Source organism: Taudactylus pleione, unplaced genomic scaffold (assembly GCF_031769625.1).
Source record: "Taudactylus pleione unplaced genomic scaffold, aTauple2 ptg000206l, whole genome shotgun sequence".
Lineage (NCBI taxonomy): Eukaryota > Metazoa > Chordata > Amphibia > Anura > Myobatrachidae > Taudactylus > Taudactylus pleione.
The window spans coordinates 8,398,701-8,426,025 of record NW_028284608.1 but is presented as its reverse complement, the minus strand read 5'-3'; the positions used below and the strand labels follow the sequence as shown (position 1 = coordinate 8,426,025).

The 27,325-nt window shown below is 46.0% G+C and overlaps 1 protein-coding gene across 1 annotated transcript; it reads left to right on the top strand.

Moving 5' to 3' along the window:
* On the top strand, positions 1-27,325 carry LRRN4 (leucine rich repeat neuronal 4). The gene is made up of 5 exons (XM_088478076.1): positions 1-80; positions 8,476-9,148; positions 18,609-18,813; positions 22,793-22,927; positions 25,610-27,325. Exons 2-5 carry the CDS (start codon positions 8,515-8,517, stop codon positions 26,775-26,777), a joined length of 2,142 nt encoding a protein of 713 aa, XP_088334202.1. The 5' UTR covers positions 1-80; positions 8,476-8,514; the 3' UTR covers positions 26,778-27,325.

Here is a 27,325-nt window from a genome sequence, read left to right as displayed (position 1 = left end):
CAGAATTGTGCAGAAGAAGAAAGGAGATTCCAACTTCCAGTCATTCTATCGACATATTAACAGGAACTATTTCATTCCTGGTAAACTATGACTGTACTTTTTTTTTTACATTTTGTTTGTAACTTTGGGATTAAATAGGTTCATATTTACATAAATGCAATTTTTATGATTGTATGTAAAAACTAATTGCTTAATACTTAGTTTTCAACTTTGATTTATTTTTGTGTCATACATGTACAGTATATCAGTACACTGTATTATTTTATTATTATTATTATTATTATTATTATTATTATTATTTGTACTTGTATATAGTTATACTTGCAATAGTTAGTTAAGTATAATTGAGTTTTGGTATATTAACATTATTATTATTATTATTATTATTATTATTATTATTATTATTTGGAGTTGTATATAGTTATACTTTCAATTGTTAGTTAAGGATAATTGAGTCTGGGTATAATAACATTATTATTATCAGTAGTAGTAGTAGTAGTAGTAGTAGTAGTAGTAGTAGTAGTAGTACTTGTATATAGTTATACTTGCAATTGTTAGTCAATTATAATTGAGTCTGGGTATAATAACACATCACACTGTAAATGCAGTTAGGTGTCCCTTCTCTTTAAAAAATTATTTGACTAAATTTGTATCACTTTGCTGTTTTGTTACTTGAGTGAATAATATTTGATAGTTTAAAGCACTGGTTATCAACCTTTTTCTTGTAACCTGGGTCCTCACTAGCTGCCCATTAACATTATTTGCAGCCCCAACATTTATAAAGGAAAATATTTGTACTGAATATAATGGCTCTTACAAAAAATGTTTAGGCACAGCTATATATAAAAGCAATAAATACACTATTCACAATATATAAAAAATAAATAATACAAGACTAGAATGATTTGCGCATATATATTTCTTACAATTAACAATTATTAAGAAAACTGTAAAAGTGAATATAAAACTGTAGTCCACATATGCTTTTGTACTCACTTTTAAAGCTATGTTATGTACTAACAATTACAGGGATAAAATTATAGACTTTTCCATTTTTTTTACTTTATTATTTAAATATTTTTGCAACTTTACTATTTTGAATCAGTTTGAAACTGGTAAAACATATTACCATGCAAAATCATAGGATGCTGTCATAGACACGTGTTCTGACATTAGCGGCACTGTATCGATATTATTTGGATATCATTAAATCCTTATAATCTCTTTTATACAGTGATGATGTCATTGTATTTCCATGCCTGTTTTAGGATCCTACTGTGATGTAGGTGGAGTAGATTTTCCTTAGACACAGGCTTTCCCTGGGTCTCTGATTATCACCTGGATGTCCAGTAGGAAACCTGAGCAATATATAAAATTAAGTTGGGTAATTTTGGCCTTCTGAGCGTGGACCTGGTGTACTTGATGGCAAAAAAATGGCTAGGGATTTCAACAAATTTTAAGGGAACAAGTGGCCTCCGAAATGGGAAGAGGTGGTTACTGTCTCTTTGACCGGATGACCTCACTCACCACCTGCACAGTGCAAGTGTGTCGTTGCTGCCACCACCAAACTTCTACCATCACGTGGTAAAGACTCAACACACGGCATTAAGAACTTTGTGATCTGAACCCATGCATACAGGCTGATTAAGTAACTATCTCAACTTGCCGGTGAGCACTTAATACATTGTATCTAGCTCTCAAACACGCAGGAGACTGCAATTAGCCTCACTGATTAGTGAGATGACCATTTACAAATACTACTACATTGAATATTGCAGCCAAAATTTATATTATTTCAAGCTATTTTCATGTATTCTTTTTTTTATTATAATACTTTTGCATGCTTGCTATATGATATGTGTGTTTTAGATATGTTAAGTGTCTGTGTCTATTAAATATGTATTTTTATTGAGAGAAGCCTTGTTGAATTGAATTTGAGTCAAGTGATATGGAAAACAGTATATTATTTTATACATAAATCCACGTATTAGCGCATTCCATCTTTATAGGTTTTTTTATTTCCAGCCCCAGAACTATTAGTAACCTGTGCAAGAAATTTTGGAGCATCTTTCCCCCAATCCAACTGTATTCATATACTTGTATTATTATTTGTAATATTATTATTATTATTATTATTATTAAGTCACATATTGTGCTGTATTCAGAGGCGGCCGTATGGTCTATGACCGCACGGCCGCCTCGATGTTTGTCTAGTGCGCATGCGCACGAGGGAGCCGGCTCCTTCGTGCGCATGCATGAGACCCGCTACGACCGACAGCGCTGGTTGTAGTGGGTCTCTTTCCAAAGGGGGCGAGCTGTCGATGTTGATTGACAGCTCGCCCCGTTTGGAAGGCGGGTCGGGGGGGTGGCAGCCCAAACGGAGGGTTGTCAGTGGAGAGCTTCCGGCTCTGACAGAGCCAGAAGCTCTCCGGGTCTTACGACAAGTGAGACCCTACCCTAGGGTCTCATCGTAAGCCCCGATGGTCGCGATTCGCAATGACCATCGCGACCATCACCCTAGCGGTCGTTAGAGCTGTGGGTGTTAACCCACAGCTTAACGACCAAAACAGAGGCGGCCGGTCAGGATTCAAGCGGCCACCCAGTTTCTGAGCGACCGCTTGCATCCTCCGACCGCCTCTGAATGAGGCCCATTGCCTCTCACGGGAAAAAAAACACACACATTGTCTCCCTACAGGAAAAAAAAGCACACACATAGGCCTCCCCAGGAAAGAAAAAAATCACACAGATTTATGATATCACGTCGCCACGTCACCGTAGGTCATGGCCCATGCCACAGTTGAGCTGCCCAGAAAAGCCAAGCGCTGCAGAGGCCCAAACTTAGAACTGACAGTGTGAGTGGCATTGTGGTTGCTGGCAGTCCCGCCAGTCTTGATTGGTCCAGGGTCCTGGTGGTGGCCACACTGAACTCCCTATGGAACGACCCTCGAATTAACACACAAAAGACCTGGTGCAGGTAGAGGCCAGTGTACAGTCCACCCTGCCACAGCTGGGACTGTTGCTGCTCCTACTATTATGCCATTGACAGTGAGTCACACCTGGCGACTTCTGAGTTTCCCTTCCCAGGAGAAGCCAGGAGAGGAGAAGCAAGTGTGTCGGGGGCGGGGCTGGAAAGGGAGCGTCATTAAGCCACACCCCTCACGGGATTTTACGGCAAATGCTGCATATTTAATTAGGGGGCAGAGCTAAATGACACAATTCTCATAGATTCACATAATTTTCACTATCCAGTACAAGAATACATGATCTGTAAACATGTGCGGCATAGAAGTAGCGGTTTTAGATTTTCACAAATCGGGGTCTTAGCCCCACTTACCATACCAGGTGCTGCCACATCATTGAACTCCGCACATCTCCAGTGTTGCAGCAGCAACCCAGATTTCCACAGCACATGTGTAAACAATCAAGCCAGCTGCATGGGCGCGGCCATGTTGGAATTCCCTATGTGTGTGTGACTCCCCTATCCAATCACTGTGCTGCAGCCATGGTCACATGCTCCTGGCAGCCTATGGACTTCCACTGCTGCCTATTTAAAACCCTTCAGGAGAACATCACATTGCCAGAGCAACATTTTCCTGAGATAGAGCCTGATTCACAGATGGATGGAATTGCAGAGCCGCACACAATCGGCTGTGCAATTTCGTCCATTTTTAAATGCAAATGCAGCAGGAGATGTCTTTAAGAAACAAACACTTCCTTGCTGCAACTGAGGTCACAGCCTGGGATCACCATCGGAACAAACGCGACCATCGATTGTTGTTCCTTTGGCCAGGCTGTGGTAGCTGAAGCTTACCGCAGCCTGATTGGGTTCTGGTGGCTTGCGAGGCCAGGAAGTCTGCATCCATGGATGCAGACCCTGGCCTCAGCACTCCCAGAAAACGGGGCAACACGCCCCCATTCTGGGAACGCAGGCTGTCCCCACCCCCCAAACGCTTCTGCCTGTCATCAGGTGCCAGCATCGACTCACCTGCACCGCCGGAGAGAGAGGAGAGGGCCTGCATGGAGACTGCACACAGGCTCTCTAAAGCCACCCTTGTGCGGAGTCCTGCTTGGAAGAGCTTAGCACCTGCTCCTGAGACCCCCTGTGATTGGCTGAGAATATACACAATGATGTGCAGGAAGCTTCGCCCCTACTACACTGTGCTTTTGAGCAGAACTGTTGCGCTTGTAGCCTGCCAGTAACCCTCAATGAAGTGCTGGCCCAGGGTAACTCTCTAAGGTGTCTATTCATCAAAACTAAAAATTATGCAGTGTTAATTAAGTTTACAACTTGCATTGAGTTCTACCTAAATAGTACATATAGTATCTCTTCTGAAAAACTGTCATTTCTGCGGAGAATAGAGAGACTTTCCTCCTGCAGCCCTTATATAACGCTGTATGTAATCCTGACTGTGCATGCGCCGCCTACTTGTATAGCATTAGGAAATAAACTACACTAGAGAAAAAATTATAGTTTTCTAAAATAAAGTCTATTTTATAAATGCACAGCAGCATATTATAAATAAGTTAGTGCGGTTGGGTCCCCAGCACTGCAGCGATAGGGCTGGCACCATGCAGAGCCTCTCAATCCATGAGGCTGTAGAGCGACGAATGCCTGGCAAAGTGCCCTCAGCTCCGCACACAGCTGACTGCTGCCACCCCCCACATGATTGCTGCCCTCCTCCTGGCTTCCTGCACAGCTGACTGCTGCCCACCCCCCAGCTCCCCGCACAGCTGACTGCTGCCCCCCCCCACACTCACACCCTGCGGGGAGCATAGTGCTTCTGCCCAGCACCAAAGATCTACCTGCATGCTGACTGCTCGGACTGTGTCCCCACACTCTACCTGCATCCTCTGTCACCCTTGGTCACCCCCTCCACGTTCCATCAACTCTACACTGCTGGTGATGTGCAAGCTGTCACCCCAGTGTTCCCCAGGTGACCAGGGATCCAGGCCTGCTCCATACACTTTAGCACCAGTGGGTGATACTACGGAGACCTGATAGGGTATGCAGTCGGGAAGCCGGCGGACCTAATCCCGACAGCCGGCTTTCCGACTGCTTTATCCCGGCGAGGGTTAAATGACAGGCGTCTAAATCTAGACGCCTGTCATTTTACCGACGCCGGGAGACCGGCGCCTGGCATCCTGATCGAAGGGATGCCGGGTGCCGAGCGCGGACAGCCGCAGGGGGGGGGGAGGGTTAGGTTTAGGGCTCCCTGGGGGGAACATAGAGTTAGGCACCCCCCCGGGAGGTTAGGGTTAGGCTAGGGGGAGGGAGGGTTAGGGTTAGACACCCCCGGGGGGGACTTAGGGTTAGGCACCCCCCCAGGGGACTTAGGTTTAGGCGGCAGGGAAGGGGGGGTTAGGTTTAGGCACTTAGAGGGGGGATTAGGGTTAGGTACTGGGGGGAAGCTTAGGGTTAGGCACCCCTAAGGAGGGTTAGGGATAGGGGAGGGAATTAGGTTAGTGAATACTTATATTATGGATGATCAGGATTTTCACCCATGTCGGGCAGCCGCTGTCGGGATTCCAGTCCAACCGCCGGACTTGCGTCCGATGGTAAATCATACCAGTTCCCCTGGTAGATATGAGGAGACTGTGCAGAGTTTTCTCAACAATTCCTAGAAAGAAGGTAAGCATGGGGATACACAGCTTCTTCCTGCCATAAAGAACTTGTTTCTACCATCACTGAGGTTGCAGAAAGATGTTACCATCCATACGGTACACAAAGAGAAGAGCTTAAGGTGCTACTTTGCTGTGTGCCAGCCCATGCCTCTTTAATTCCATTGTGACTTTGTCAGAGGGCTGCCCTCTGCTACTAAATTTATGCCCATTGTGGACCATGGGGAAGATGTACTGTATCAAGCAGTGTAAAAAGTGGAGAAGTGGACCAGAGGAGAATTTGCCCATAGCAACCAATCAGCTTCTTCATTTTATAGAATGTACTCGATAAATGTCACCTTAAAGCTGGTTGGTTGCTATGGGCATGCCTCCCAACTGTCCCAATTTCAACGGAACAGTCCTAGTTTTAAGGCACTTAATTTGACACCGCTGCTCTGCAAACGTCATCCACACACACTGTTCAACCTAAGCTTTCCTGAACTCACCCTGGCGAAAGTTGGGAGGTATGCTATAGACAACAACCCCAAAATGCATGTAGTGAAGTATGGGCAATACAGAGTGCTACACATTTCAATCACATCTTGACTATAGGAGTGCAACTGGGTTGTAATGAGGCTTTCTCAGCAGGACCATAACAGGGCACAAACGTGCTCTTTGCCGGCTCTGCCCCCTGACATCACACAAAAGTGGCGGGGGGGCCGGCAGGACCGGTAAGTTATACTTGCATACCCTCCCGATTCGGCCAGGAAATTTGGGTGCCATTCCCGAAAGCCTCCCGACAGCTTCCGCCCCCTCCACCCCCTCCCACGGTTATAAGAGGATCCCCCGCAGCAGGGGGGAAGGAGGGCGGTGACGCGATTCTCTCTGAATCAAGTAATTTTGGCCCTGCACCCTGCATCACATTACCAGTAATCTCTGCATTCTGTAGCGGGGTGAGGCCAAAATGATGCGCCTGTGTGGCCACGCCCCCGATCTGCCCACAAATGTCGGCAACGCCCCCTTGATTTGCCAATCTGGCTGCCCCCTCCTGGAAGGGGCAGCCAGAAAGTCGGCAACCCTGCAGTAAGTGCAGCATTGACCGGGTGCTCCAGACGGCACTGCACAAGTGATCCTGGCTGCGGGGTGCTGTTCCAGAAGCAAGGGCTGCAGGGCAGCGACGGTGCAGCCCACAGAGCCCTTGCGCTCTGTACGGTGGCACCGGTCACACACCCCTAGTTTCGGCCCTGGTCCTCAGTGAGAGCGTACTGATATAACTGCAGGCTATGTAAAGTTGGATGTAAGCAGAAACACTGTTTCTAGGCAACGCTTTTACAACAAGTAGTGCGCACTGATTATGAAGTTGAAGTATCAAACCAAGTGTACAGACAGGGGGCCCATGCACTGTAAAAGGCAGCAACTCTGCTGCTGCATATGGCTGAATATACTCATTTATTTCTGTGCATCAGGCCCAGCCTGTTTTTATCACACATTGGGAGCAATGACCAGTCCCTTGCTTTTTCTCTCACTGTTCTCTTTCTCCCACCATTCTAATCGGTAAAAGGGATGTTTGACAAATAAAGTCATTCCGCCCGCAGTAGGGGTGGGGAGTGGAAGTGTGGGGCAGGTTTTTATTAATAGCACATACAGAATACTAGGGGCAGATTCTGAATCTCACGTACAGTGGCTGTAGTCTCGGGTAGCCACGGAAGCATGATTTGCTACCTTAAGCTAATGCGAGTATCCATTCAACTAATGCGGGGGATGGTACGCGTGCAACCGGAAATCCGGGCCACCCACTGAATTTATGCCGATTGCTGCATCCATCATCATTAGTATCTGCATTTGCACCAGCCCCACGTTGGGCTACCCATCCCCAGACTCATGACTTAGAATTGCACAGAGCTTTTGATAGACGCCGATGACACTTACAATACTCTCACACAAATCAGGGCTGTTACCTGCGATCACATTGTCACCGCCCCATTCATGTCCGAAACAACCTCTTTCACGGAACGACAGATCCGGCCAAGTTGCATCCAACTCAACAAAGGACGGACATATGCAAAGATGCGTAAATGCGCTGTATGCAAAAACTCGCCATTGGCGTCCGTTAAGAGTGATCAGCCAAAGACAGTACATGTTTACATTGCTTTATAACTCCATTAAACAAACTATTAGAGATTCTGACCGCGTTGTCCTATAACTTATTATATTTTTTAAACACAAGGATGGAATTTCAAATAGGGAGCCCCCCGCCCCCCCCCCCTTTTTTTAAATTGGGACATATGTATGAAAATGGGCACCAAACATATATAGGTACAAAATAATGTTTATTTAAACCTCTAAAACGCTGTATGGAGCCTAACAATTTTGTTAAAACATTTCTAAAATCTGAAACTTTGTCACGATAATCATACAGAGATATGTAAACCACAGGATCCTTGTGGAAAAAAATACAAAGTGCCCAAATATTTAAGGTGCTAATTATTGTTTGATTAAGAAAACATTTCCAAAAAGGTAAGAGTATATACTGCAATATTCTTTTGTGTTTGCACAATAATAGTCTCGGATGTAGATTCCTTACTGTATTAAACAGTTTGGTGTTCTAGACTTTTATAAAATCCTGCATAGGGTATATATATGGTGTAAGTAGGTGTATACAATGTCCACTTCAGAGAGTCTCATTAGAACATCTTTCCGGGACTCCTTTTGTATAAACACATACACATACACATAGGCGTTTCACCCCGTGGGGCTTCATCAGAGAATGCCCACGGGGTGAAACGCGCTAGTAAAAAAGCAGGGTTCACAAACAGAATAAAAGTGAAGACTACATTTGTTGTAACTTACTCAATATCTTTATCTATTTTTTTGCAGGACAACCCTGAACAATTATTAAGCACATCTGAGAAGACAATGTTCCGCCTGTTGCTGCTGCTGAGTCACATGGGGGTGTTAGTTGCCCTACTCAACAGCACAGACCACACAGTGACTGTCTCCAAAAATCTAACACAACCGGAAAATGCTACTGAAACGCTCTGTCGGAAGCAATGCAACGAAACGTGTCTTCTGCACAACCGAAACCTGGAAGTGTTTCCAACATGCCTGCCTAGGACTGTGGAAAAGGTGGACTTGAGCTTTAACAACATAACCGTAATTACAGATGGAGATGTGCTTGGCCTCTCTGATCTGCGGGTGTTGTCTTTATCGCACAACCAAATCTCAGAGATTAACTGGGGGAGTCAAGTGCTGCCTCATTTGGAGTCATTGGACCTTAGTCATAATCATTTATCAATCGTTCCGAAATGCGTCATGTTGAATAAGGTGAAATGGCTCTCCCTTGCAGGAAATCCAATATCCCACATCCACGCATTTGCCTTCTCTTGCTTTCCAAACCTGACATCTCTTCTTTTATCTTCTACTCTCATTGGGAGCAATTCATCTGAAGATATTGAGGAGTCAGCGTTTGCACTCAACCTAACAGAGGTCAAGATGGAGCCATCAAGGTCGCTGAAGTCACTTGATCTAAGTGGCACCTACCTTACGAGAGGTAAGCCTTAAAAGAAAATAAAGTTTACTGCCACCCTAGGCATATTGCATTGGGCCTTTCCAGACACCACCAGTCAGGCCCATGACACTTTAGTTGTTGCCCCATTATACTTGACGAAATATATAGAACTGTAACAAGGTGCTTATGACCGTTGCCGCTATTCAAAACACAAAACCAATTGGATGGCACAGCCGCTGCCCTGACAATACCCTTTCAGTGGTTTATAGGCAATATTCCCTGCTCTCCAGTATCTCCAGCCGACTCACATCTTATGCCGACGCTACTATTGCTGTCTTCAGCTCAGGCACTTTGTTACGGCATTACTGATAAGTATTTGATTGCTATTCCTATGCTTTTTTTGTGACAAAAACATCAGTATTATGACAGGAAACATCAGCATTTGTACACCAAGGGGTCTATTTACTAATCCTAGGAGAGAGATAAAGTGGACGAGATAAAGTACTAACCAATCAGCTCCAGTCACTTTTTAGGCTGTGTTTGAAAACTGTCAGGAGCTGATTGCTGGGTGCTTTTTCTATCTTAGTACATAGACCAAATTGTGGGGCCCAGGACTGACAGAATAGGCATGCCCCCCCCCGTTATTGAGTGCAGTCTGTGCGCGGTGCATCTGACTCCTGGCCTTTTTTTTTATTACCTCCCTCTCCCCCCCCCCCCCGGTTATTGTACACCAATTCCCCACTTACCTTGTTTATGATAAGAATGATCCGGTGGCGGCCACTTCCTCCATGGTCCACTGCAGCTCCTCTTGATCCGCGGCTCCTCCGACGTAGACCTCGCCCTCCAGTGGCGCGCAGTGACATCATGATGTCACGCGCGTTGACTCCAAAACACGCTTTATTGAAAGCTTGTTTTGGAGTCTGACTGTCCCACTGTCTCACTGTAAGCTGGTGGAGGGCCAGGTTGCCTCCTCCAGCTCCATAATTTAGTAACGGGGACTGGGTCAGTGGGCCCCCTTTCCTCTCTTCAAGGGGGCAGTTCAGGCTGGTAGTAGCGGACGGGCCCGTCGGGCCCCCACTCGTTCTGCCAGAGGACGGGCACTGGGACTCCAGTCCCGGCAGTCCCCCCCTGATGGCGGCCTTGCCCTCAGTACTTATCAGAGAGTGGGGAACTCATGGCTGTCTGGGGGACAGGGCCTTTTCCCTGTGACAGTGAGAATGCAGCAATTACACGGCTGTTTTCTGAGTTTTGGCCGCATTTCCCATATGTTCCAAGCTCCGGTATGCGATACTTTTCGGAACTTGGACCCCGTAGGCAACGCCACACTTCTGAGGAAGCCCCTGATTACCCATAAAGGCGGAGAAATGCATAAAGGATTATGTGAGCTATATTACCAGCTGGTATACACTATTACTATATTTACGGAGAAAGCTGTGAGTACAGATTTGTATAAAAAACGGAGGATTACTATTATGTTTTTTTATGAGATGCACTGAGAGAATGAACTTATATTAGTTCAAAAGCGACTGCCTTATTTTTGCATGCATGCTTTGAGAAATCTTACTAACAAAACGGAATCGGTATGAATTACCTCTGGACTCCTGGCCGGCGGTTCAAATCCCGACAGCGGCTAGCCGACAGAGGAGGAAATCCCAATCGTCCCTAGGTAAGTATAAACTAACCTATTTTTCCCCCTAACCGTCCTTTAGGGTGCCTAACCCTAACCTCCCCCACTGTGCTTAACCCTAATCCCCCCTCTAAGTGCCTAAACCTAACCCCCCCTTCCCCGCCGCCTGAACCTAATTCCCCCAGGGGGTGCCTAACCCTAACCTCCCCCCGGGGGTGCCTAACCCTGACCCTCCTTCCCCCTAGCCTAACCCTAACCTCCCGGGGGGTGCCTAATCTAGATCGGGATGCCGGGCGCTGGTCTCCCAGCGTCGGTAAAATGACAGGCGTCTAGATTTAGACGCCTGTCATTCGTCCCTCGTCGGGATTAAATTGTCTGGAAGCCGGCGGTCGGCATTCCGTCCGCCAGCTTCCTAAACATATACCAACAAAACAGCCTAGCAACAATGACTAACAACAATTTGCATTGATTCAATAAGAGCTTGCTAAGGACCATCTCTCCTCTGCTTTCTAACAAAACGACTTGCTTCATACCTTTTCCTGCTACAGCTAAAGTTCTTTACTACATCTCACGCCTGATGGCTCATGGAGCTCGGGACTAATTAATAAATTACAAGCAAAAGGAAACAACAAAATAACATAAAAGACTGCTCCATTGAATGCTTTTATGAGCATTATTGCTTGATTTTTATATATATTCAGATTTACCTATAATTAGCTATACCAGCCAGTGTATAAGTGGTGATCTTATTGTATTATTTTTTTTGGTATATTGTAATTTTATAATACCCTATAGTGAGTTGTTACAATTTATATAATATATTTCTTGTCTGTTAGCGCTGTCATATCTCTTTTTGTATGTTTTGCCCTATAGAAGGCTATGGGCTTCTTTCTGCATTCTTCTGTGAGAGGGATCCAATCAAATCCCTCCAGCGCATGTGCAGATTGGCCTCCCGGGCATACGTGCCTACACTCCCAATATGGTCGGGAGGCTCCCGAAAATCGGGTGGAGCTCCCTGCCACCCTTAAAAGAAGGCAAGTTTACCACACCTCCCTCCATCGCCAGCAGAGATGTTGACAATATGAGATGGCCCTTACTCGAGGCCATTTAAATGCATGACATTTTTTTAATGCAGTGTAAAGCATTTAAATGCATGTAAAATCTATTTAAATACTGTACCTCCCAAAAGTCCTGAATTAGATGAGAAAGTCCTGACCATCAGCAGCCTTGCCCAGCTGGTTGGAATGTTGTAGGCATGTAGCAGGTGAAATTTTAGGTGCGGAGGGGGGGAGCTAGAGGCAGCCTACATTTTCAGAACTGTTGGTTACATCCCATTGTTACACAGACATGCCCCATTTTGTGCACACACTATGGCCCCGTTGAATAGTTTTAAAAGGTGGGAGGTATGCACATGACCATTTGTGTTCACCATGCTTTGCACACATTATTATATCCTAGGGTTTAACATGAGGAGTTCATCCAGTATGGTTCTGTATTATTTACTATTCATGTCAAAGTCCCACTCATCGCAATTCCAACATGTAATAACTCCATTGAAAGGAATATGCCTTTGACATTAATGGGTCATACACAGCATTCTTTATTGTCTTTTAACCACATCAACAGATAATCATCTGGTCTAACTACTAAGGCTGTACTTCATACCAGGCATCACATGGTAATGTGAGAAACCGCTTTTGATTGGCTAAGCATCCTAGGGGAGTCAATTCAGTTCACTGTCATTCCACAGTAGGGTTGTCCATTGAAGGGGTTACAGTTGGTGGTCGGTGACAGGAAACCATCATTTAGTTTGTGCCTACAAATGTCCAAAGGAAAGGAGACCTGAAAGACAGAAGAAATAAACAAACTCATTGAGGGTGAAGAACCATCGGGCCTCAGCCTTTGATGGTGAATCCATTGTCCATAAACCATGAATGGTTGACAAAGATTGATCAATAATAGATAACTGAATTTTGCAGTAGTCTCCAACTAGACCAGTTGTTGTAGTCCATGGTGTTTTTTGGTTTATTTCATGTATATACCAAGGGGGATGATCCAACCATCCACGTACAGTAAGTCAGATAAGGAAAGATGACACACCTGGTGGGTATACAAGACCATTTATCCTTCCTTTAGGTGTCTTCTTTCCTTTTCTTCACAAGGGAATCAGGTAGTTTGATGTTTGGCATTTCAGCAATAGAAGCTTATCTAAGGATAAGACATTCAATGTAAGAAGAAGAAATTCCTCTAATAGTGAAGCCCCCAGTGCTGTGCACCATGGGGGCACTGGTATACCGCAATGGTCTCTTGGGGAAATTTCCCCCCCAGCAATGTGGGAGAAATGGTTTCTTGGGGAAAACAGCTTCCCATGGGGGATGCATCCTTCACCTGACTCCTGTGCTTGCTATACCTGCACTGCATTCCTTCCAAGGCCATATCTATGTGGAGTTTGTATGTTCTTCTTGTGTCTGTGTAGGTTTCCTCCGGGTATTCCAGTTTCCCCAGAATCCAAAAACCTACTGATAGGTTATTTGGTTTCTAGTGTATATGTGTGTTTGTGGGGAATATAGATTGTAAGCTCCACTGGGGCAGGGACTGATGTGAAGGAGTAAATATTCTCTGTGCAGCTCTGCATAATATTTGTGCGCTACATAACTTAATTAATGGCGTATTTAGTGAGGCAGCGGTTACAGCTTGTTTTCTTCTTGTGCATACCCACCATTTTGGATTGCGCTGCTGCACTGCACTGGTGGATACAAAATAGCAGAATTCCAGGGTTAAGCCCCAGGGAGAATGTTTACTGAAATAGGTATTCTAGTCTCTGCTTTATCTGTTTGAAGATCCTGTCATCTCCCTGACCCTACAAAACCTGTGATAGCAGCCTTCCTCAGGGATATATTTATGCAAAGATTGTGCTGGGTCCATTTATAATGAACCAGAGCAGCAGCCGCTTCCTATGACAGTTATGTAATTAAGGGGTCTATTTACTAAGCAGTGTTAGGAGACAGAGTGAAAAGTGATAAGAAAGTGATAAGGTGCCAGCCAATCAGCTCCCAACTGTCATCTCACAGGCTGTGTTTGAAAAATGACAGTTGGGAGCTGATTGGCTGGCACCTTTATCACTTTTCACTCTGTCTCCTAACACTGCTTAGTAAATAGACCCCTAAATGACGTTACCAAACAGTGGGCCTGATATGGAGGTGGATGCAGCTTAGATTTGTCTGCAACTGGTTAATGTTTATTGGTTGGGGTACACCATAGGGATCCAAAATCTATGTTCGTCATCCTTACCAACAATTTGGCATCCCCCTTCCGGGAGGGTGCTGCCAGGTCAGTGCAGCAGGGAGGGTGGGGGTGGTTTAAGTAGGCGTAGCGGTGGCATGCCGACGCGATCTCGCCATCGAGGCCCTGCCTCTCGCTTTATAATGCCGATATTACCGACAGTATGAAGCAGGGGGGGGTCACGGGGAGCAGGCTGCCATTGCGGGGGTCTTGCCTACTCCCGGCATCCAATTTTCTGGAGGCTCCCGGCAGTCCTAGGAGAGTAGGCAACTATGATGTACGCTTACCAAAAAAATTAGGCTTGAGCCGACTCAGACGTGTCCCCAGCATTTTGGAGGCTTGCTGAAGCCACTGACTGCTGATTCGGACGCAGATTCATTGGCCTTAGCAGCTTAGGGTTGCTTAGATGTCCGACAGTCCACGCCATGTTTGCGATGTGCTTCCAATGCTACGTCTCTGGGCACATGCAGCAGATCTGAGAAGCCAGTGGTGGACGTCTCATTACTGAAGATGGCAGCTGACTGCAGCACTATCACGTGGCCCCGCCCCCGGCTCCGCCCCAATCTGATGTAAATGGCCGGCCCCGCCCCCCGCTGTTAGCCGACAATCAGCTCCCTCCCGGATTGTCGGCAAGTATGGACTTTTATATGTTCTCAGCTCCACAGCAACCGAAGGGGCGGCACCGACCCAGACTGCGTCTACCTCTTAATCAGTCCCAGGAGCTTCAGCTCTTAAGACCAAAAAGATCCCAATATAAGTGCTGAAACTGAAGTAACTGAATCTGGGTATTCAACATGCCTGGTCTGATGTATCAGACTTTTCTCATGCTGAATCAGGGGAAGTATCGTAGGAATGATATTGTGATAAAGATCTTGTTGATGATTTAAATAAATCACAAAGGGCCTAATTCAGAGATTTGCGTAAATTCGATAAAAGATAGTATCAAAAGGAATAAGCTGCCGAGACCAGTTCAAGTTACACAAGTATTAATTTGTGTGAAGCATCAGTAGATTCTACTAGAATTGAGGATGGAACAATAACTTAAACTGGTGCATTTCGGTGAGCTCTATGGATATGTCCCTGGCAGCCAGTACTCAAAGAGTATATTGGTAGTACATCTCAGGATGGAAGCTTTATACCATTATTTCAAAGTTATCAGGTGGCAGATCAGTCTGTCTGGCTACCACAAGTCAGACACAGCAGAAGTTTTTACACAGGACGCCTGATGTGAAATAGCCCACACAAGGGGGCATATCCATATCCAATTACGAGAACACACTGATTCTGCGAGAACTGCGGAATCAGTGTGTTATACCCTCTTGCGCGTGGCCGAATAGTGCCTCAAGCAGCCTTGCGCGGATTTTAGGTGCGAGGTAAAGTCCGAAAGCGAGGACTTGCGTGTAGGGTCTCGGGGACACCCGCGCGTGGAATCCCCGCTAATTGAATCCCGACCAGCGTGGTAAATAACCGCGGGCTTGGATATGCCCCCATGGTCTAAAAGGAAGCAAAACAATACCTAGCGTAAGCTATAGCAAGCGGCTTCAAGCAGGGACTATGATATTAGTTTACATTTAAAGAGGTTATGGGGTACCTCTAAAGCTGGATACACTCTAGGACGATGGATCGGTCACCTGGCCGATCTGCTGTCCTGTCTGATGATTGGTAAGTGCCTGGGCTGTACTACTACTATCATTTATTTATACAGTATGGCGCCACAAATGCTCCGCAGCGCCTTACAAAGTACATAAACAAGTTGTAGACAAGCGACTTACAGAACAATACAATACAGGACAGGACATGGATAATATATATGGTTACATTAGTGACCATAACATCCAGATAAGCAACAGAGTATAAGCAGCCAAGTGTTAGGTGCCCTAGTGGTGAGTAAGAAGTAGATGGAACTAAAGTAGTGAGAAGCACAAGAGGGTAGAGGGCCCTGCTCGTAAGAGCTTACATTCTAAAAGGGTGATGTTACCTGTGCCATGGCACAGGGCACTGCAGGGCAGGGGGCGCTGTTTGTGCCTGTAAATTTCCTGTTTATTATCATTCTTACCTGTATCTTCCTCTTTTTTTATCCCCAGCATCTCCTGGCCTCCTATCTCCTCCCTGGCCCTTCCCCATGAGGCCATGGCTCTATTTCAGGTGCACTATCTTATATCCCTATTTTAAAAAATGTGGGGAGGGGCGCCAATGCTCTCTCTGGCTCAGGGCACCAAAAATTCTAGCTACGGCTCTGGTGAGTGCATACACACTTACCAATCGTCGGCACGATACATTGTGATTGATGATTTACATGTGCCCGTCCAGTTCAGTTATCATTCACCAGCAGCCTCTGCAGCAAGTGTACGGGCGGTCGTCTGACCGCCAGTACACACAGCACGATGCACCAATATATCTGCAGGAATATCTGCCATCGACTGTGCTGCACAGCTGACTCGATATATCTGTGAAAACTATGTCATCCACAGACATATCGCTGGTACACGCCAGCTGACGCGCACACAATATATCGGACGTTCAAATGAGCGGCCGATATATCGGCCAGTGCGTACCCAGCATAAACTTCTTGCCAAAAACGTTGACAAGTGTAATTATTTAGGTGGCATAAAGGTGGGAGTTGCTCGTTGTTGGTTCCTGACTGTCAGAGGTTTTTACTCAAAGATTTTTATTTTGGGGAAATACAATGGGGGATGTGCACAATTTTGGATTTAAGGAACCTAAACAAATATGATAAAAGGAATTTCAAAATGAAATCAATGAGATTCATCCTAAATTGGAAGTAAGGGATCCTCTTGTTTCATTACACTGCAAGGATGCCAAGCTTCTTATTCCAATCAGCCCATCACACCAGAAGGGTTGGGTACGCTAACACAACGCTGATAATGCCAGCTGTCAGAATGGCGTCAGCGTAATCCTGACGCATGCAGGTAAGTATTCTAATCCTTCCCCTAACCCTAACCCACATTTCCCTCAGGCGAACCCTAACCCTCCCCTCCTGTATCCTAACCCTCCCCTCCTGTAGCCTGAACCTAACTCTCCCCCCCCACAGCCTATCCCTATCCCTCCCCCTAGTGCGTAACCCTAACCCCTAACTCTAAACCTAACCCTAATACTCACCATCGGATTCGCAGCCATCAGGATCTTGGGGTGCGAGATTCCATCCGCCGACATTGTATGTGCCAGGATGCCGACTACATCCCCACCAGAAGTATATGACGTTTGTAATTCAACATTTTCAGTTCAAGTGCTTTCCTTGCAATCTGCCAACTTCCCCAAAGACATTAACAAAAGTCCTGATTGTACAACAAAATTAAGACAGGAAGCAATTTCATTATGGCCTTATCTTGACGTTAAAGTGAGATAGGCAAGACCCAGGTAGGACAATAGCAGAGGTGGATGGTGCACGTAATTAGGGTACATGGAGTGGAGGGGGATGGGAGCTCCTAAACTATGAAGGTCACCAACCTCCCTGATAAGTAGGAAAGAGGATACAGATAGTGCGCTCACCTATGGGATATAGATGGATTGTCTGTAATGTGCAATGTAGCGTTTAGAAGGTTCGCAATCAACTAAACGGTCTGTATCTTAATAGTTATCATCGGTATCAATCAATAACAAATGCTGATGAGTTTAAATACTACAGTTTAAACCTGGTTTTCATTTTGTTATTTTATATCAATAAATAAATCAAAGGTCCAAGTAGAAATCTGTCCCATCTACAGCATGGCCCTTGCAACATGACTTGATTAGAAACAAAGGCAAAGGTCAATTATGTCTGTCAGAAGGTACAATGTTTTGCTGTATGCCTATACACCTTACAAGGCAGAGCTCTTCTGACACGAAGCCAAAGAATAGTTTAAGAAATAGTAGTCCTTGGGTCACTGCAGGGAGGAGATTAAGGGTGACAGGGTTGGTGGCTTCAGTCATAGGGATGCATGTACTAAGCTGTGGATAGAGATAAAGTACCAACCAATCAGCTCCTAAGTGTAATTTTTCAAACACAGCCTGTAAACTGTCAGGAGCTGATTGTTACTTTATTTCTCTCCTCGTTATCTCTCTCCAAGGTTTAGTACATCTAACCCATAGTAGGGAAGGGGCGGGGCTAAATGGAGCAAATCACCATTTAGCTCTTTCCATTCATTACAATAGCCAATTCATTTCAGTGGGGTTTCTACATGCTGGAAACCCCATTGAAATGAATGGGAAAATGTCTGTGCCAGTTGCATTCCGGACATCTTCAAGACGCATGCGTACGAGTGCAGCACATATCAACCACGGACATTGTATATCAAATGCAAAAAACAACATTATAAATGTCTAAAATGTTTTATGATGTGTGTGTGTATTTTTTTATTACAGATGTTGTGCAGATATTCTTATTTGAACTATAAAAATGACCAAATCATTTATTTTCACATATTAGTACATGAGTTCCAGACAAAGCTTCTCCTCTATAACTGTTACTTTGCAGAGGGAATTAAAACAGATGGTTGGTGAAACCTGTCGTACCTCCCCAAACATCTAATAAATCATTTTTATCGTGTTTTGTAAAAACATTTCTTGCTTAGCAACAATTTCTATGCATTTTAGTTACTGAGGCGTGGAGCAAAGATTTACCAAATCTGAAGGAGTTTCACATCAGGGATATGATCAACATGGAACGTCTGGAGGATGAGCTGCTGACTTGGTTCCCACAGCTAGAACTACTAAACTGTGCTGGCTCCAGGGCACTCAGCTATGTCAGAACGCAGATATTTGAAAACGCAACACAATTAAAGTATCTTTATTTTGCAAAGTAAGTGTTTATGAGTAACACGAAGCTTGGTTTTCTGGTTCTCTTGCTGTACCTGTTACTAATTAGTAGTGTTCTCTAATGTGCAGGTCCAGTGTCGGACTGGAGCATAAAGGGCCCACCGGGGGACTGCAGTGATAGGGGCCAATGTTTAGGGGTGTGGCCAGCCTCCACAGAGGCTTGACTAACCATTAGAGAGGGCGTGGTCTGGGCCCTTTAAAAATATATATAGTAAATACTGCTAGTGCATGCAAGATAATGTACCAGATTAATAACTGCAACGCATTGTAGAAAATTCACTATAGTTCTGTGCAGTATAATGTAACATATGTATAATGTATAATTCAAGTGCACAATCTGGAACTGATCCCTAGAGAAGGGGGTGGGCCCTCAGGCAGTGGGGCCCACTGGGGGTTTCCCCTGTACCCCTGTGGGCCAGTCCAACCCTGTATGGGTCATGTAATCCAGTTATTGGAGGCTTCTGCGTCTTGTGTGCATTGCATGCTTCTGTAAAGTTTGTGCACTGTAATTTACCATGTAAAAATTCCTTCTTGAACCTAAGATAAAATCTGTCACCGTAATTACTCAGAAACAAATAAAATTTATTTCCTCCCTTTAGTAAAAATGTTAAGATCTGGACATTCGACCTAATCGCCTGACAGTACATCTGGATTTGTGTCATACAGTAATTGCCTGCATATGTGTACGGTCAGACCAGGGCCGGATTAAGGTCTGTGGGGGCCCCTGGGCAACAAACATGTGGGGGCCCCTATTACGTGCCCTTTATGCAGTGCCCCCAGTAGTAGTTCCCCCAGGAGTGTTGCCCCTTATGCAGTGCCCCCTATGCAATGCCCCCTGTAGTTATACCCCCAGTAGTAGTATTCCCAATAGTAATGCCCCCTGTATAAATACCCCCAGTAGTAATACCCCTGTAGTTGTGCCCCCTGTGGTAGTGGCACCAGTAGTAATGCCCCCTGTGGTAGTGGCACCAGTGGTAATGCCCCCCCAGAGTAATGTCCCCTGTAGTAATGTCCCCTGTAGTAATGTCCCCCTCGAGTAATGCCAATAGTAGTAATGCCCCCCCCAAGTAATGCCCCCAGTAGTAATGCCCCGAGTAGTAGTCCCCAGTAGTAATGTCCCCCCGAGTAATGTCCCCCCCAGCAGCGGAAAAGCAGCTTGTGCTACAGAGAAAAAAAAAATCATACTTACCTTAAGCTCCGCTCCCTCTGCCTTCAGATCCGCTCGGCTGGCGCTGCTCCTCTGCACTATGGGAGAGACGCATGACGTCTCTCCCATAGTTCACTGCCTGAGCCGGAAGCCGGAGCTCACGAGTGAGCTCTAGTCTCCGGCTCTGGCTGTCGCTGCGGGGAGGGAGCCGGGCACCCGCTGGTTACAATCTCAGCGGGCGCCTGGTGTGTCCGTGCGGCACCGGGGTTAGGTGTCCGGAGGAGGCGGAACTGGTTCCGTCTCCTCCGGTTCACTTTAACCCCGATGGCTGGGTGTGGGGGCCCTTCAGGTGTGGGGGCCCAGGGACGTTCGCCCCTGTCGCCCCTCCTTTAATCCGGCCCTGGGTCAGACTGAATAGAAGCCACTTCCCTGTTATTACAGCAGCCTATCTGGCTCCTAGGGGCTGCAGCTCCTGCAGCCCCTAAAAGCCAACCTGTCTGCTAGTAGCTCCAGGCTTAAGTCACACCCCCTTATTTAGGCTCCGCCCCTCACATCTGCTGGACTTAAGTCCTGCCTTCTGGTGGAATCAATCACCAGGATGGCAGGGAGGAAAGGGCTGCATAGACTTCAGCCTATGATGTAATGACACCCTGGTCAGACAGGTAAGGTGCCGCTGCTGCATCCGGCTATTTAGTAGTCAGCCCCAGTAGTGCCCCCAGTAATGCAGCCCCTGTAATGCCGCCTATAGTGCGCCCCCTGTAGTGCCCCCAGTAATGTGGCCCCTGTAATGCCCCCTATAATGCCCCCAGTAATGCAGCCCCTGTAATGCCCCCAGTAGTGAGGCCCCAGTAATGCCCCCTGTAGTGCCCCCAGTAGTGAGGCCCCTGTAATGCTCCCAGTAATGCGCCCCCCGCGTGCGCGCACACACACATATATATACATACATACACACATAACAAAAAAAACACAACACTTACCTTAAACCCCGCACCAGTGCCGGCTGCCGTTCGTCCCCGGCGCCCGCTCCTCGGAACTATGGGAGTGACGTCATGTGCACCCCCATAGTGCACTGCGGGACCCGAAAGACGGAGCTCTGGAGTGAGCTCCATCCTCAGGCTGGCGCTGGGGGGGAGGGGGGGCGGTTGGTAAGAAGCCGGGTGCCGCGGGGGGGAGGTAGAGAAGGAGCTGGGTGCCCGCTGGTAACACAAACTCATCCTTTTGGATCCCTCCGCCCCTGTCCGGATCCTTCGCGCGACATGGGGGCACTTGTGCGCATGCGTGACCTGTAGGTCACGCATGTGCAGTCCCATCAATGCTCCGAAAGGAGCAGTGAAAAGATTCACTGCTCCGAAAAGGAGCAGTGAAGCGGCTTGCGGGGACAGCTGATTTCGCATCAGCTGTCACCGCTCCGGAGCAATGATGAATTACTCCAGTAGCCGCGGCGAGTCAACATCATGAATAGGCCCCATAATGATGGATGTCACAGGCTAATGCATTTTTGACTAGGGACAAATGAAATCTGGATGTATTTCAATCTATACCTGCACTCTCTCCCAAAAAACTTGTGGGAGACTCCCGATTTTTCAGGAAGTCACCCGCACACCCAGAAGAGTGGGCGGGTCTCCCGCATCCCGCCCGCTTTCTAGTGAAGTGGGCAGGATGGGGAGATAATATCGGTATTAATAGTACCGTAGTAAGGGGGCTGGGCCAAAATGACATGCATGCCCAGCCCCGCCCCCAGAGCTGTCAGCTGCATCTCCTCTCAGGGTTTATCACAGAGAGGAGAAAGGAAAAGTAGGTATGTTTCATTCACTTTTGACAGGGCTGAATAAAGAGCCACTTGGTCCTGGGGCTGAAATGCTCAAGGGCCTATAGTGAGAAGTAGAGGAGGTGTGACCAGTACTGTGTGGGTGTGGCCAGTGCTGTGTGGGTGTGGTCAGTGTACACCCCATACACTGTCTAAATGTCTCCATAAATAAGTAAATGTAGGAAAACTTAATAAAATTGGGAGTAAACTAGGAATACAATCTTAATACTTGAGATTTATGGCCCACCGTGTGACCAAATGGTTTGCTGGTCGTTATCATGCTGAAGATAATGATGGTCCTATTTTATGTGGTGGTCTGGGGCTGTAGTACCCAGGGCTGTAGAGAGCCGGGCTTGGGTACTGCTAAGGGGGTGTGGCCTAATGTTACATGGTTGTTGTGCCCCTGTTGGGCAGATCTGGGGGGGGCGCAATCAGTGCGATCGCTCTTCCCCCTCCTATCAGGTGCAGACAGGAATGCGATACTTTCCGGAGCTTAGTCCCAGTGGGTGATGCTCAATAGAAGTCAACGGGCTTCTTGCCGCACATCTCCCTGAGAGGAATCCCTCCCAGCAACCCCCACGGCACATGCGTCATTCTGCTCATCATGCCTTGTCTCCCCCTTTCTTATAAAACTACCCTTGATCTTAACACTCTCTCCAACTAGCGACCCATCTCTCTCCTCCCTTTTGCCTCCAAACTCTTTGAGCGTATTGTTCACAACCACCTTACAGCCTTTCTTTCCTCCCACTCCCTGCTTGACCCATTTCAGTCTGGCTTCCGTTCTCTCCACTCCACTGAAACTGACCTCACAAAAGTCAGCAACGACCTCCCTTGTGACACCATATAAAAAAAGGATAATAATATTAATAATAATAAAAATACTAATAATAGATTCCTGTTGTTGTCTCTGCCGTGGTGATCTGTGTACAATATTTTATTTCAGTATTTATTTTTCATATAAAACTAACACAGTGTTTTTTTTTTATTTTTTTATTTTGTAATATCCAGTTGCAAACTGACAACATTATCGCCTTGGAACATCACGTCAGACTCTCTGACCATTGACCTCTATGGCAATCCGTTGTACTGCTCTTGTAAACTAGAATGGCTGTTTTCAAACCGCGTGAACATCTCCCTGACCAGGTACTGTGCCATCAGCGAGCGACGTGTATAAATGCAGGTGAAAAAAAAAAAGTCAAAAAAGTTTTTGCAAGTTTTAAGAATATCACCCAGTTTATGGGGCATACTTATTAATTATCAGGTTGTAGACCCTATAATTATCATTTCTTATCGCAGCTATTTGTGGCAAAAAAATAATGATAGGGTCAATTTAACAAGTGAATTGTCACTTAAATCATGCGGAAACAAATGTTTCACTTCAAGTTCTTACATTTTGCAGGAACATTATAATTTCATGCTGGGAGGGCGAGGCTGCTGGCTTTAGGAAGTACATCGTTGTGGACGCTGCGGGTGGTTGTACAGGCTGTAGGGGGTGTGCTTGGATCATCCAAAGGGTGATTCGGGCAGCTCTGCAGTTGTGCAATAGGCTTCAGGGTGCTGTTCTAGGTTCTCTGCAAGCCAAATGCACGTGCCGAGGGGCAGCGATGATGCTTCCCCAATGCCCTGGAGACTGGGGCATTTCTAGAGAGGACAGGGCCCGTGTGCAGTCTCCGACACGGGCCCCCTCCTCTCCGCCCGGCGGCCGGCAGCGCACTGAGCTGTGCGCGGCCAGCACCGGAGTTATAGGCTCTGGGCACTAGAGTGTGCCCAGAGACTATAGTGTATGCACAGGTCACCTGTACTGTGCATGCGCAAACAACAGTAAAATGGCCACCGTGGCCATTTTACAGTCGTTTTACAGCGCTGGACCCCCGCGCCGACGTGGGACTCCGGAGAGGTAAGTAATATTATGGGTGCAGGGTGTGCGGTGCGGGGCCCGTGTTCCCCACACACCCTGCACCCATTATAGATACGCCCCTGCCTGGAGGCGATGACACCACTTTTACATCACTTTATATGGCCAGGTGCCCTGAAGAAGTTTACGTCACCTATATTGGTGCTCACAATAATACCGGCAGCTGACTCATCATTAATCGATAGTTTCCCTTGTTCTCATCGCCTAACGTGAACCAAACCACGCTCCCGGTTTTGGTATATACATTACACACAGCTATTCAAACTTAATTTACCTGATCTGGGACACATGTATACAGTATAAATATGCATTCTAGCTACACAATGGCTTCCGGGTCGGATTTGCCAGTGTTCATGGAGTTCAGCTTTTTTTGCTGCTGCACAGGCACAAAAAGCTCTAAAATCTCCTACAGTCTATATTCACTACTGCACGATGTGTTTCTAGACTCTCGGAGAGCACATGTGGCAACATACAAACTCCACACAGATTGAGCACTGATCATAATGAAACTCCTAGTCTAGTTTTATTATGAGGCAACAATGCTAAACAATGAGCTCCCCTGCTGCCTCGGCTGTGCAGTGATAGTTCTGTGTAAACTTTGCATGATCTCCACTTGACTCAAATATACACTGATGGTGCGTACACACTGGGCAATTAAAGTGGACGACTGAACGATAACGATATCGTTCAGTCGTCCACTTTATCGTCCATTTTTAATACAAAAAAGAAGAACGATGACGACGACGCGCGTGGTCGTTTGTTATCATCGTTCATCGCGCTGATATGCAGGCCAACCTGTCAGGGGGGGGGGGGAGGGGAGGGGAGGGGAGGGGAGAGAGAGAGAGAGAGAGAGAGAGAGAGAGAGAGAGATGGAGTTGTTGCCCATAGCAACCAATCATATTTTAGCAGGGGTGCCATGAGGTGGGGGGGGGTACGGGTACTAATTACCCGGGCTCGGCCTTGCTGGAGGGGTCCGGGTCTAATCAATGCAGCCCCCCCAATCCTCCCTGTCAGCTGAGCAGTGTGTGCTGGGTTGCAAAGGGAAACTGCTTGCTTCTGCACCCCTCCTGGATTTGCGCTGGGCTGAGGGGCTCACAGCGCCCCCCTCCCCAGGTGATTTATTTTCTTATTTTCATTCTTAAGGGGACATGGCCACCCCATCCGCGATTAGGTCACGCCCCCTTCACCCGGCTCTTGGTAGCCCTGGATTCTAGCTCTTATCTTCTAGAACAGTGTTTTTTAACCACTGTGCCGTGGCACACTAGTGTGCCGCGAGCGGTTGTCAAGTGTGCCGCGGCAGTCAGCTCAGTGCACTTGTAGTGTAGTGTGTTTTATTCCTGAGGAGCCCAATGTAGTGTGTTTTATTCCTGTGGAGGCCAATATGTATGTATATTTTTATGTGGGAGCCAATGTTTTTTCATTGGTCACGCACATGGCATAGCTGGATGGTGTACCTTGGCAATTTTAAAATCTTGTGTAGTGTGCTTCAAGTTGAAAAGGTTGAAAATCACTGTTCTAGAAGCTGCTAGATAAATGATCATTCGAATCTGATTGGTTGCTATGGGCAACAACTCCACGTCTAAAAATCTGCACTTTAGTACATATACCCCCTATGAGTATGAGGGGTAAATTTACTAAAGTGAGAGTTTTTAGAAGTAGAGATGTTGCCCATAGCAACCAATCAGATTCTAGCTATTATCTTCTAGAAGGTGCTAGGTAAATGTTAAGTAGAATCTGATTGGTTGCTATGGGCAACATCTCCACTTCTAAATACTCTCACTTTAGTAAATATACCCCTGAGTGTCTATTCAACTTAAAAACTGAAACTGTAGAAAACTATTTTTGTAAAACAATTTGCTCATTTGTATTTTTATTAAACCTAACATGATTTTTTTTGTTTTATCATTCAGATCAAATGAAACATTCTGCAGAAACCCTAAAGGAGATTCACCAAACCATTCATTATTACAGCTACATGAGCTGTGCCTATTGATCAAGCGACAAGATCGCACAACCTCCAATCCCACAACAGGTCCTAATATTACTGCAGGAACGGTGAAGTCTATGGAGTCTACACTAACAACAAATAAAGGAACAAAAGGTTTTCTCCTAGAAAGTGTTACAGTTTTTAAGTCCACATCCATTGACTCAAACACAACAACTTCATCTCCTAAAGTAGGGATTGATCAAGTTACTCAGACAACTAGACCAATAAATCAAGGTGATGTCTCCTCAGAAGTCAGTACATTTTCCATCGATGGCGTTGATGGAACATCAGGTTCAAACAAGTATGCTGCTAAATCTACATCGATGTCTACGGTGATGTCACCTTCTAGGTTCCTAAGTCCAATTAGTACCATAAAAGCAGGATCAGGCCACTCCATCCCAGAGAATGAAAGCTCCAACGAGGATCAGTCTGAAGTTCCTCGAGAATACACGGAAGAGTTTGACGAAGGACAGAACCAACTAAATAATAATGCAGTCAGCCCCGAGCTGAAAGCTTGTGACTATGACCATTGCCGACACCTTCAAATACCATGCATTGAGCTTCAACAATTGGAACCATGCTTATGCCCTGGTCTCTCAGGAGAGGATACTCTTCCAGACCCACCATATCTGCAGGAAGTGTCGGAGATAACAGACACATCAGCACAGATACATTGGTGTTCCTCAAATTCCATGGTGGGACACTACCAGCTTGTATATCAGCCCGAAGGAGGCAAAAACGAGTCTGTTAATAATATTTATGTTACAATGAGACAATACACTCTATATAGCTTAGAACCGTATACAACGTATAAGGTGTGTGTAGTGGGCAGTAACAAGACAGGACGCAGTGTATCGGTAAACACTGCTTCAAGACGTCCTTGCGCAGAATTTAAAACCAAACCAAGTAACATTCTTATACTTGCTATATTAAGTGCCCTAGGTGGGTTGTTTTTAGTGATTATTACTGTGCTCTCGGTGTACCTGTACAAGACATGTAGAAATAACATTGTTAATCAATACGATACACATCTGGTCTCCTATAAGAACCCTGCTTTTGAATATCAGTTGACTATTCCATCATATCATTAAATATGTTTCATTATTTTTTTTAAAGTCTGTCGGTAACTACTCCCTCCTCAACACACGTCACTACACCATTAACGCACGTCACTACACTAAATTCAACACACGTCACTACACCATTAACACACGTCACTACACTATTCAACACACGTCACTACACCATTAACATATGTCACTACACCATTCTACACACGTCACTACACCAGTCTACACAATTCGCTATACCATTCTACACGTCACTACACTATTCAACACACGTCACTACGCCATTCAACACACGTCACTACACCATTCTACACACGTCACTACACCATTAACACACGTCACTACACCATTCTACACGTCACTACACCATTCTACATAGGTCACTACACCATTCTACACGTCACTACACCATTAACACACGTCACTACACCATTCTACACATGTCACTACACCATTCAACACACATCACTACACCATTCTACACATGTCACTACACCATTTAACACACATCACTACACCATTCTACACATGTCACTACACCATTCATCACACAGCACTACACCATTCTA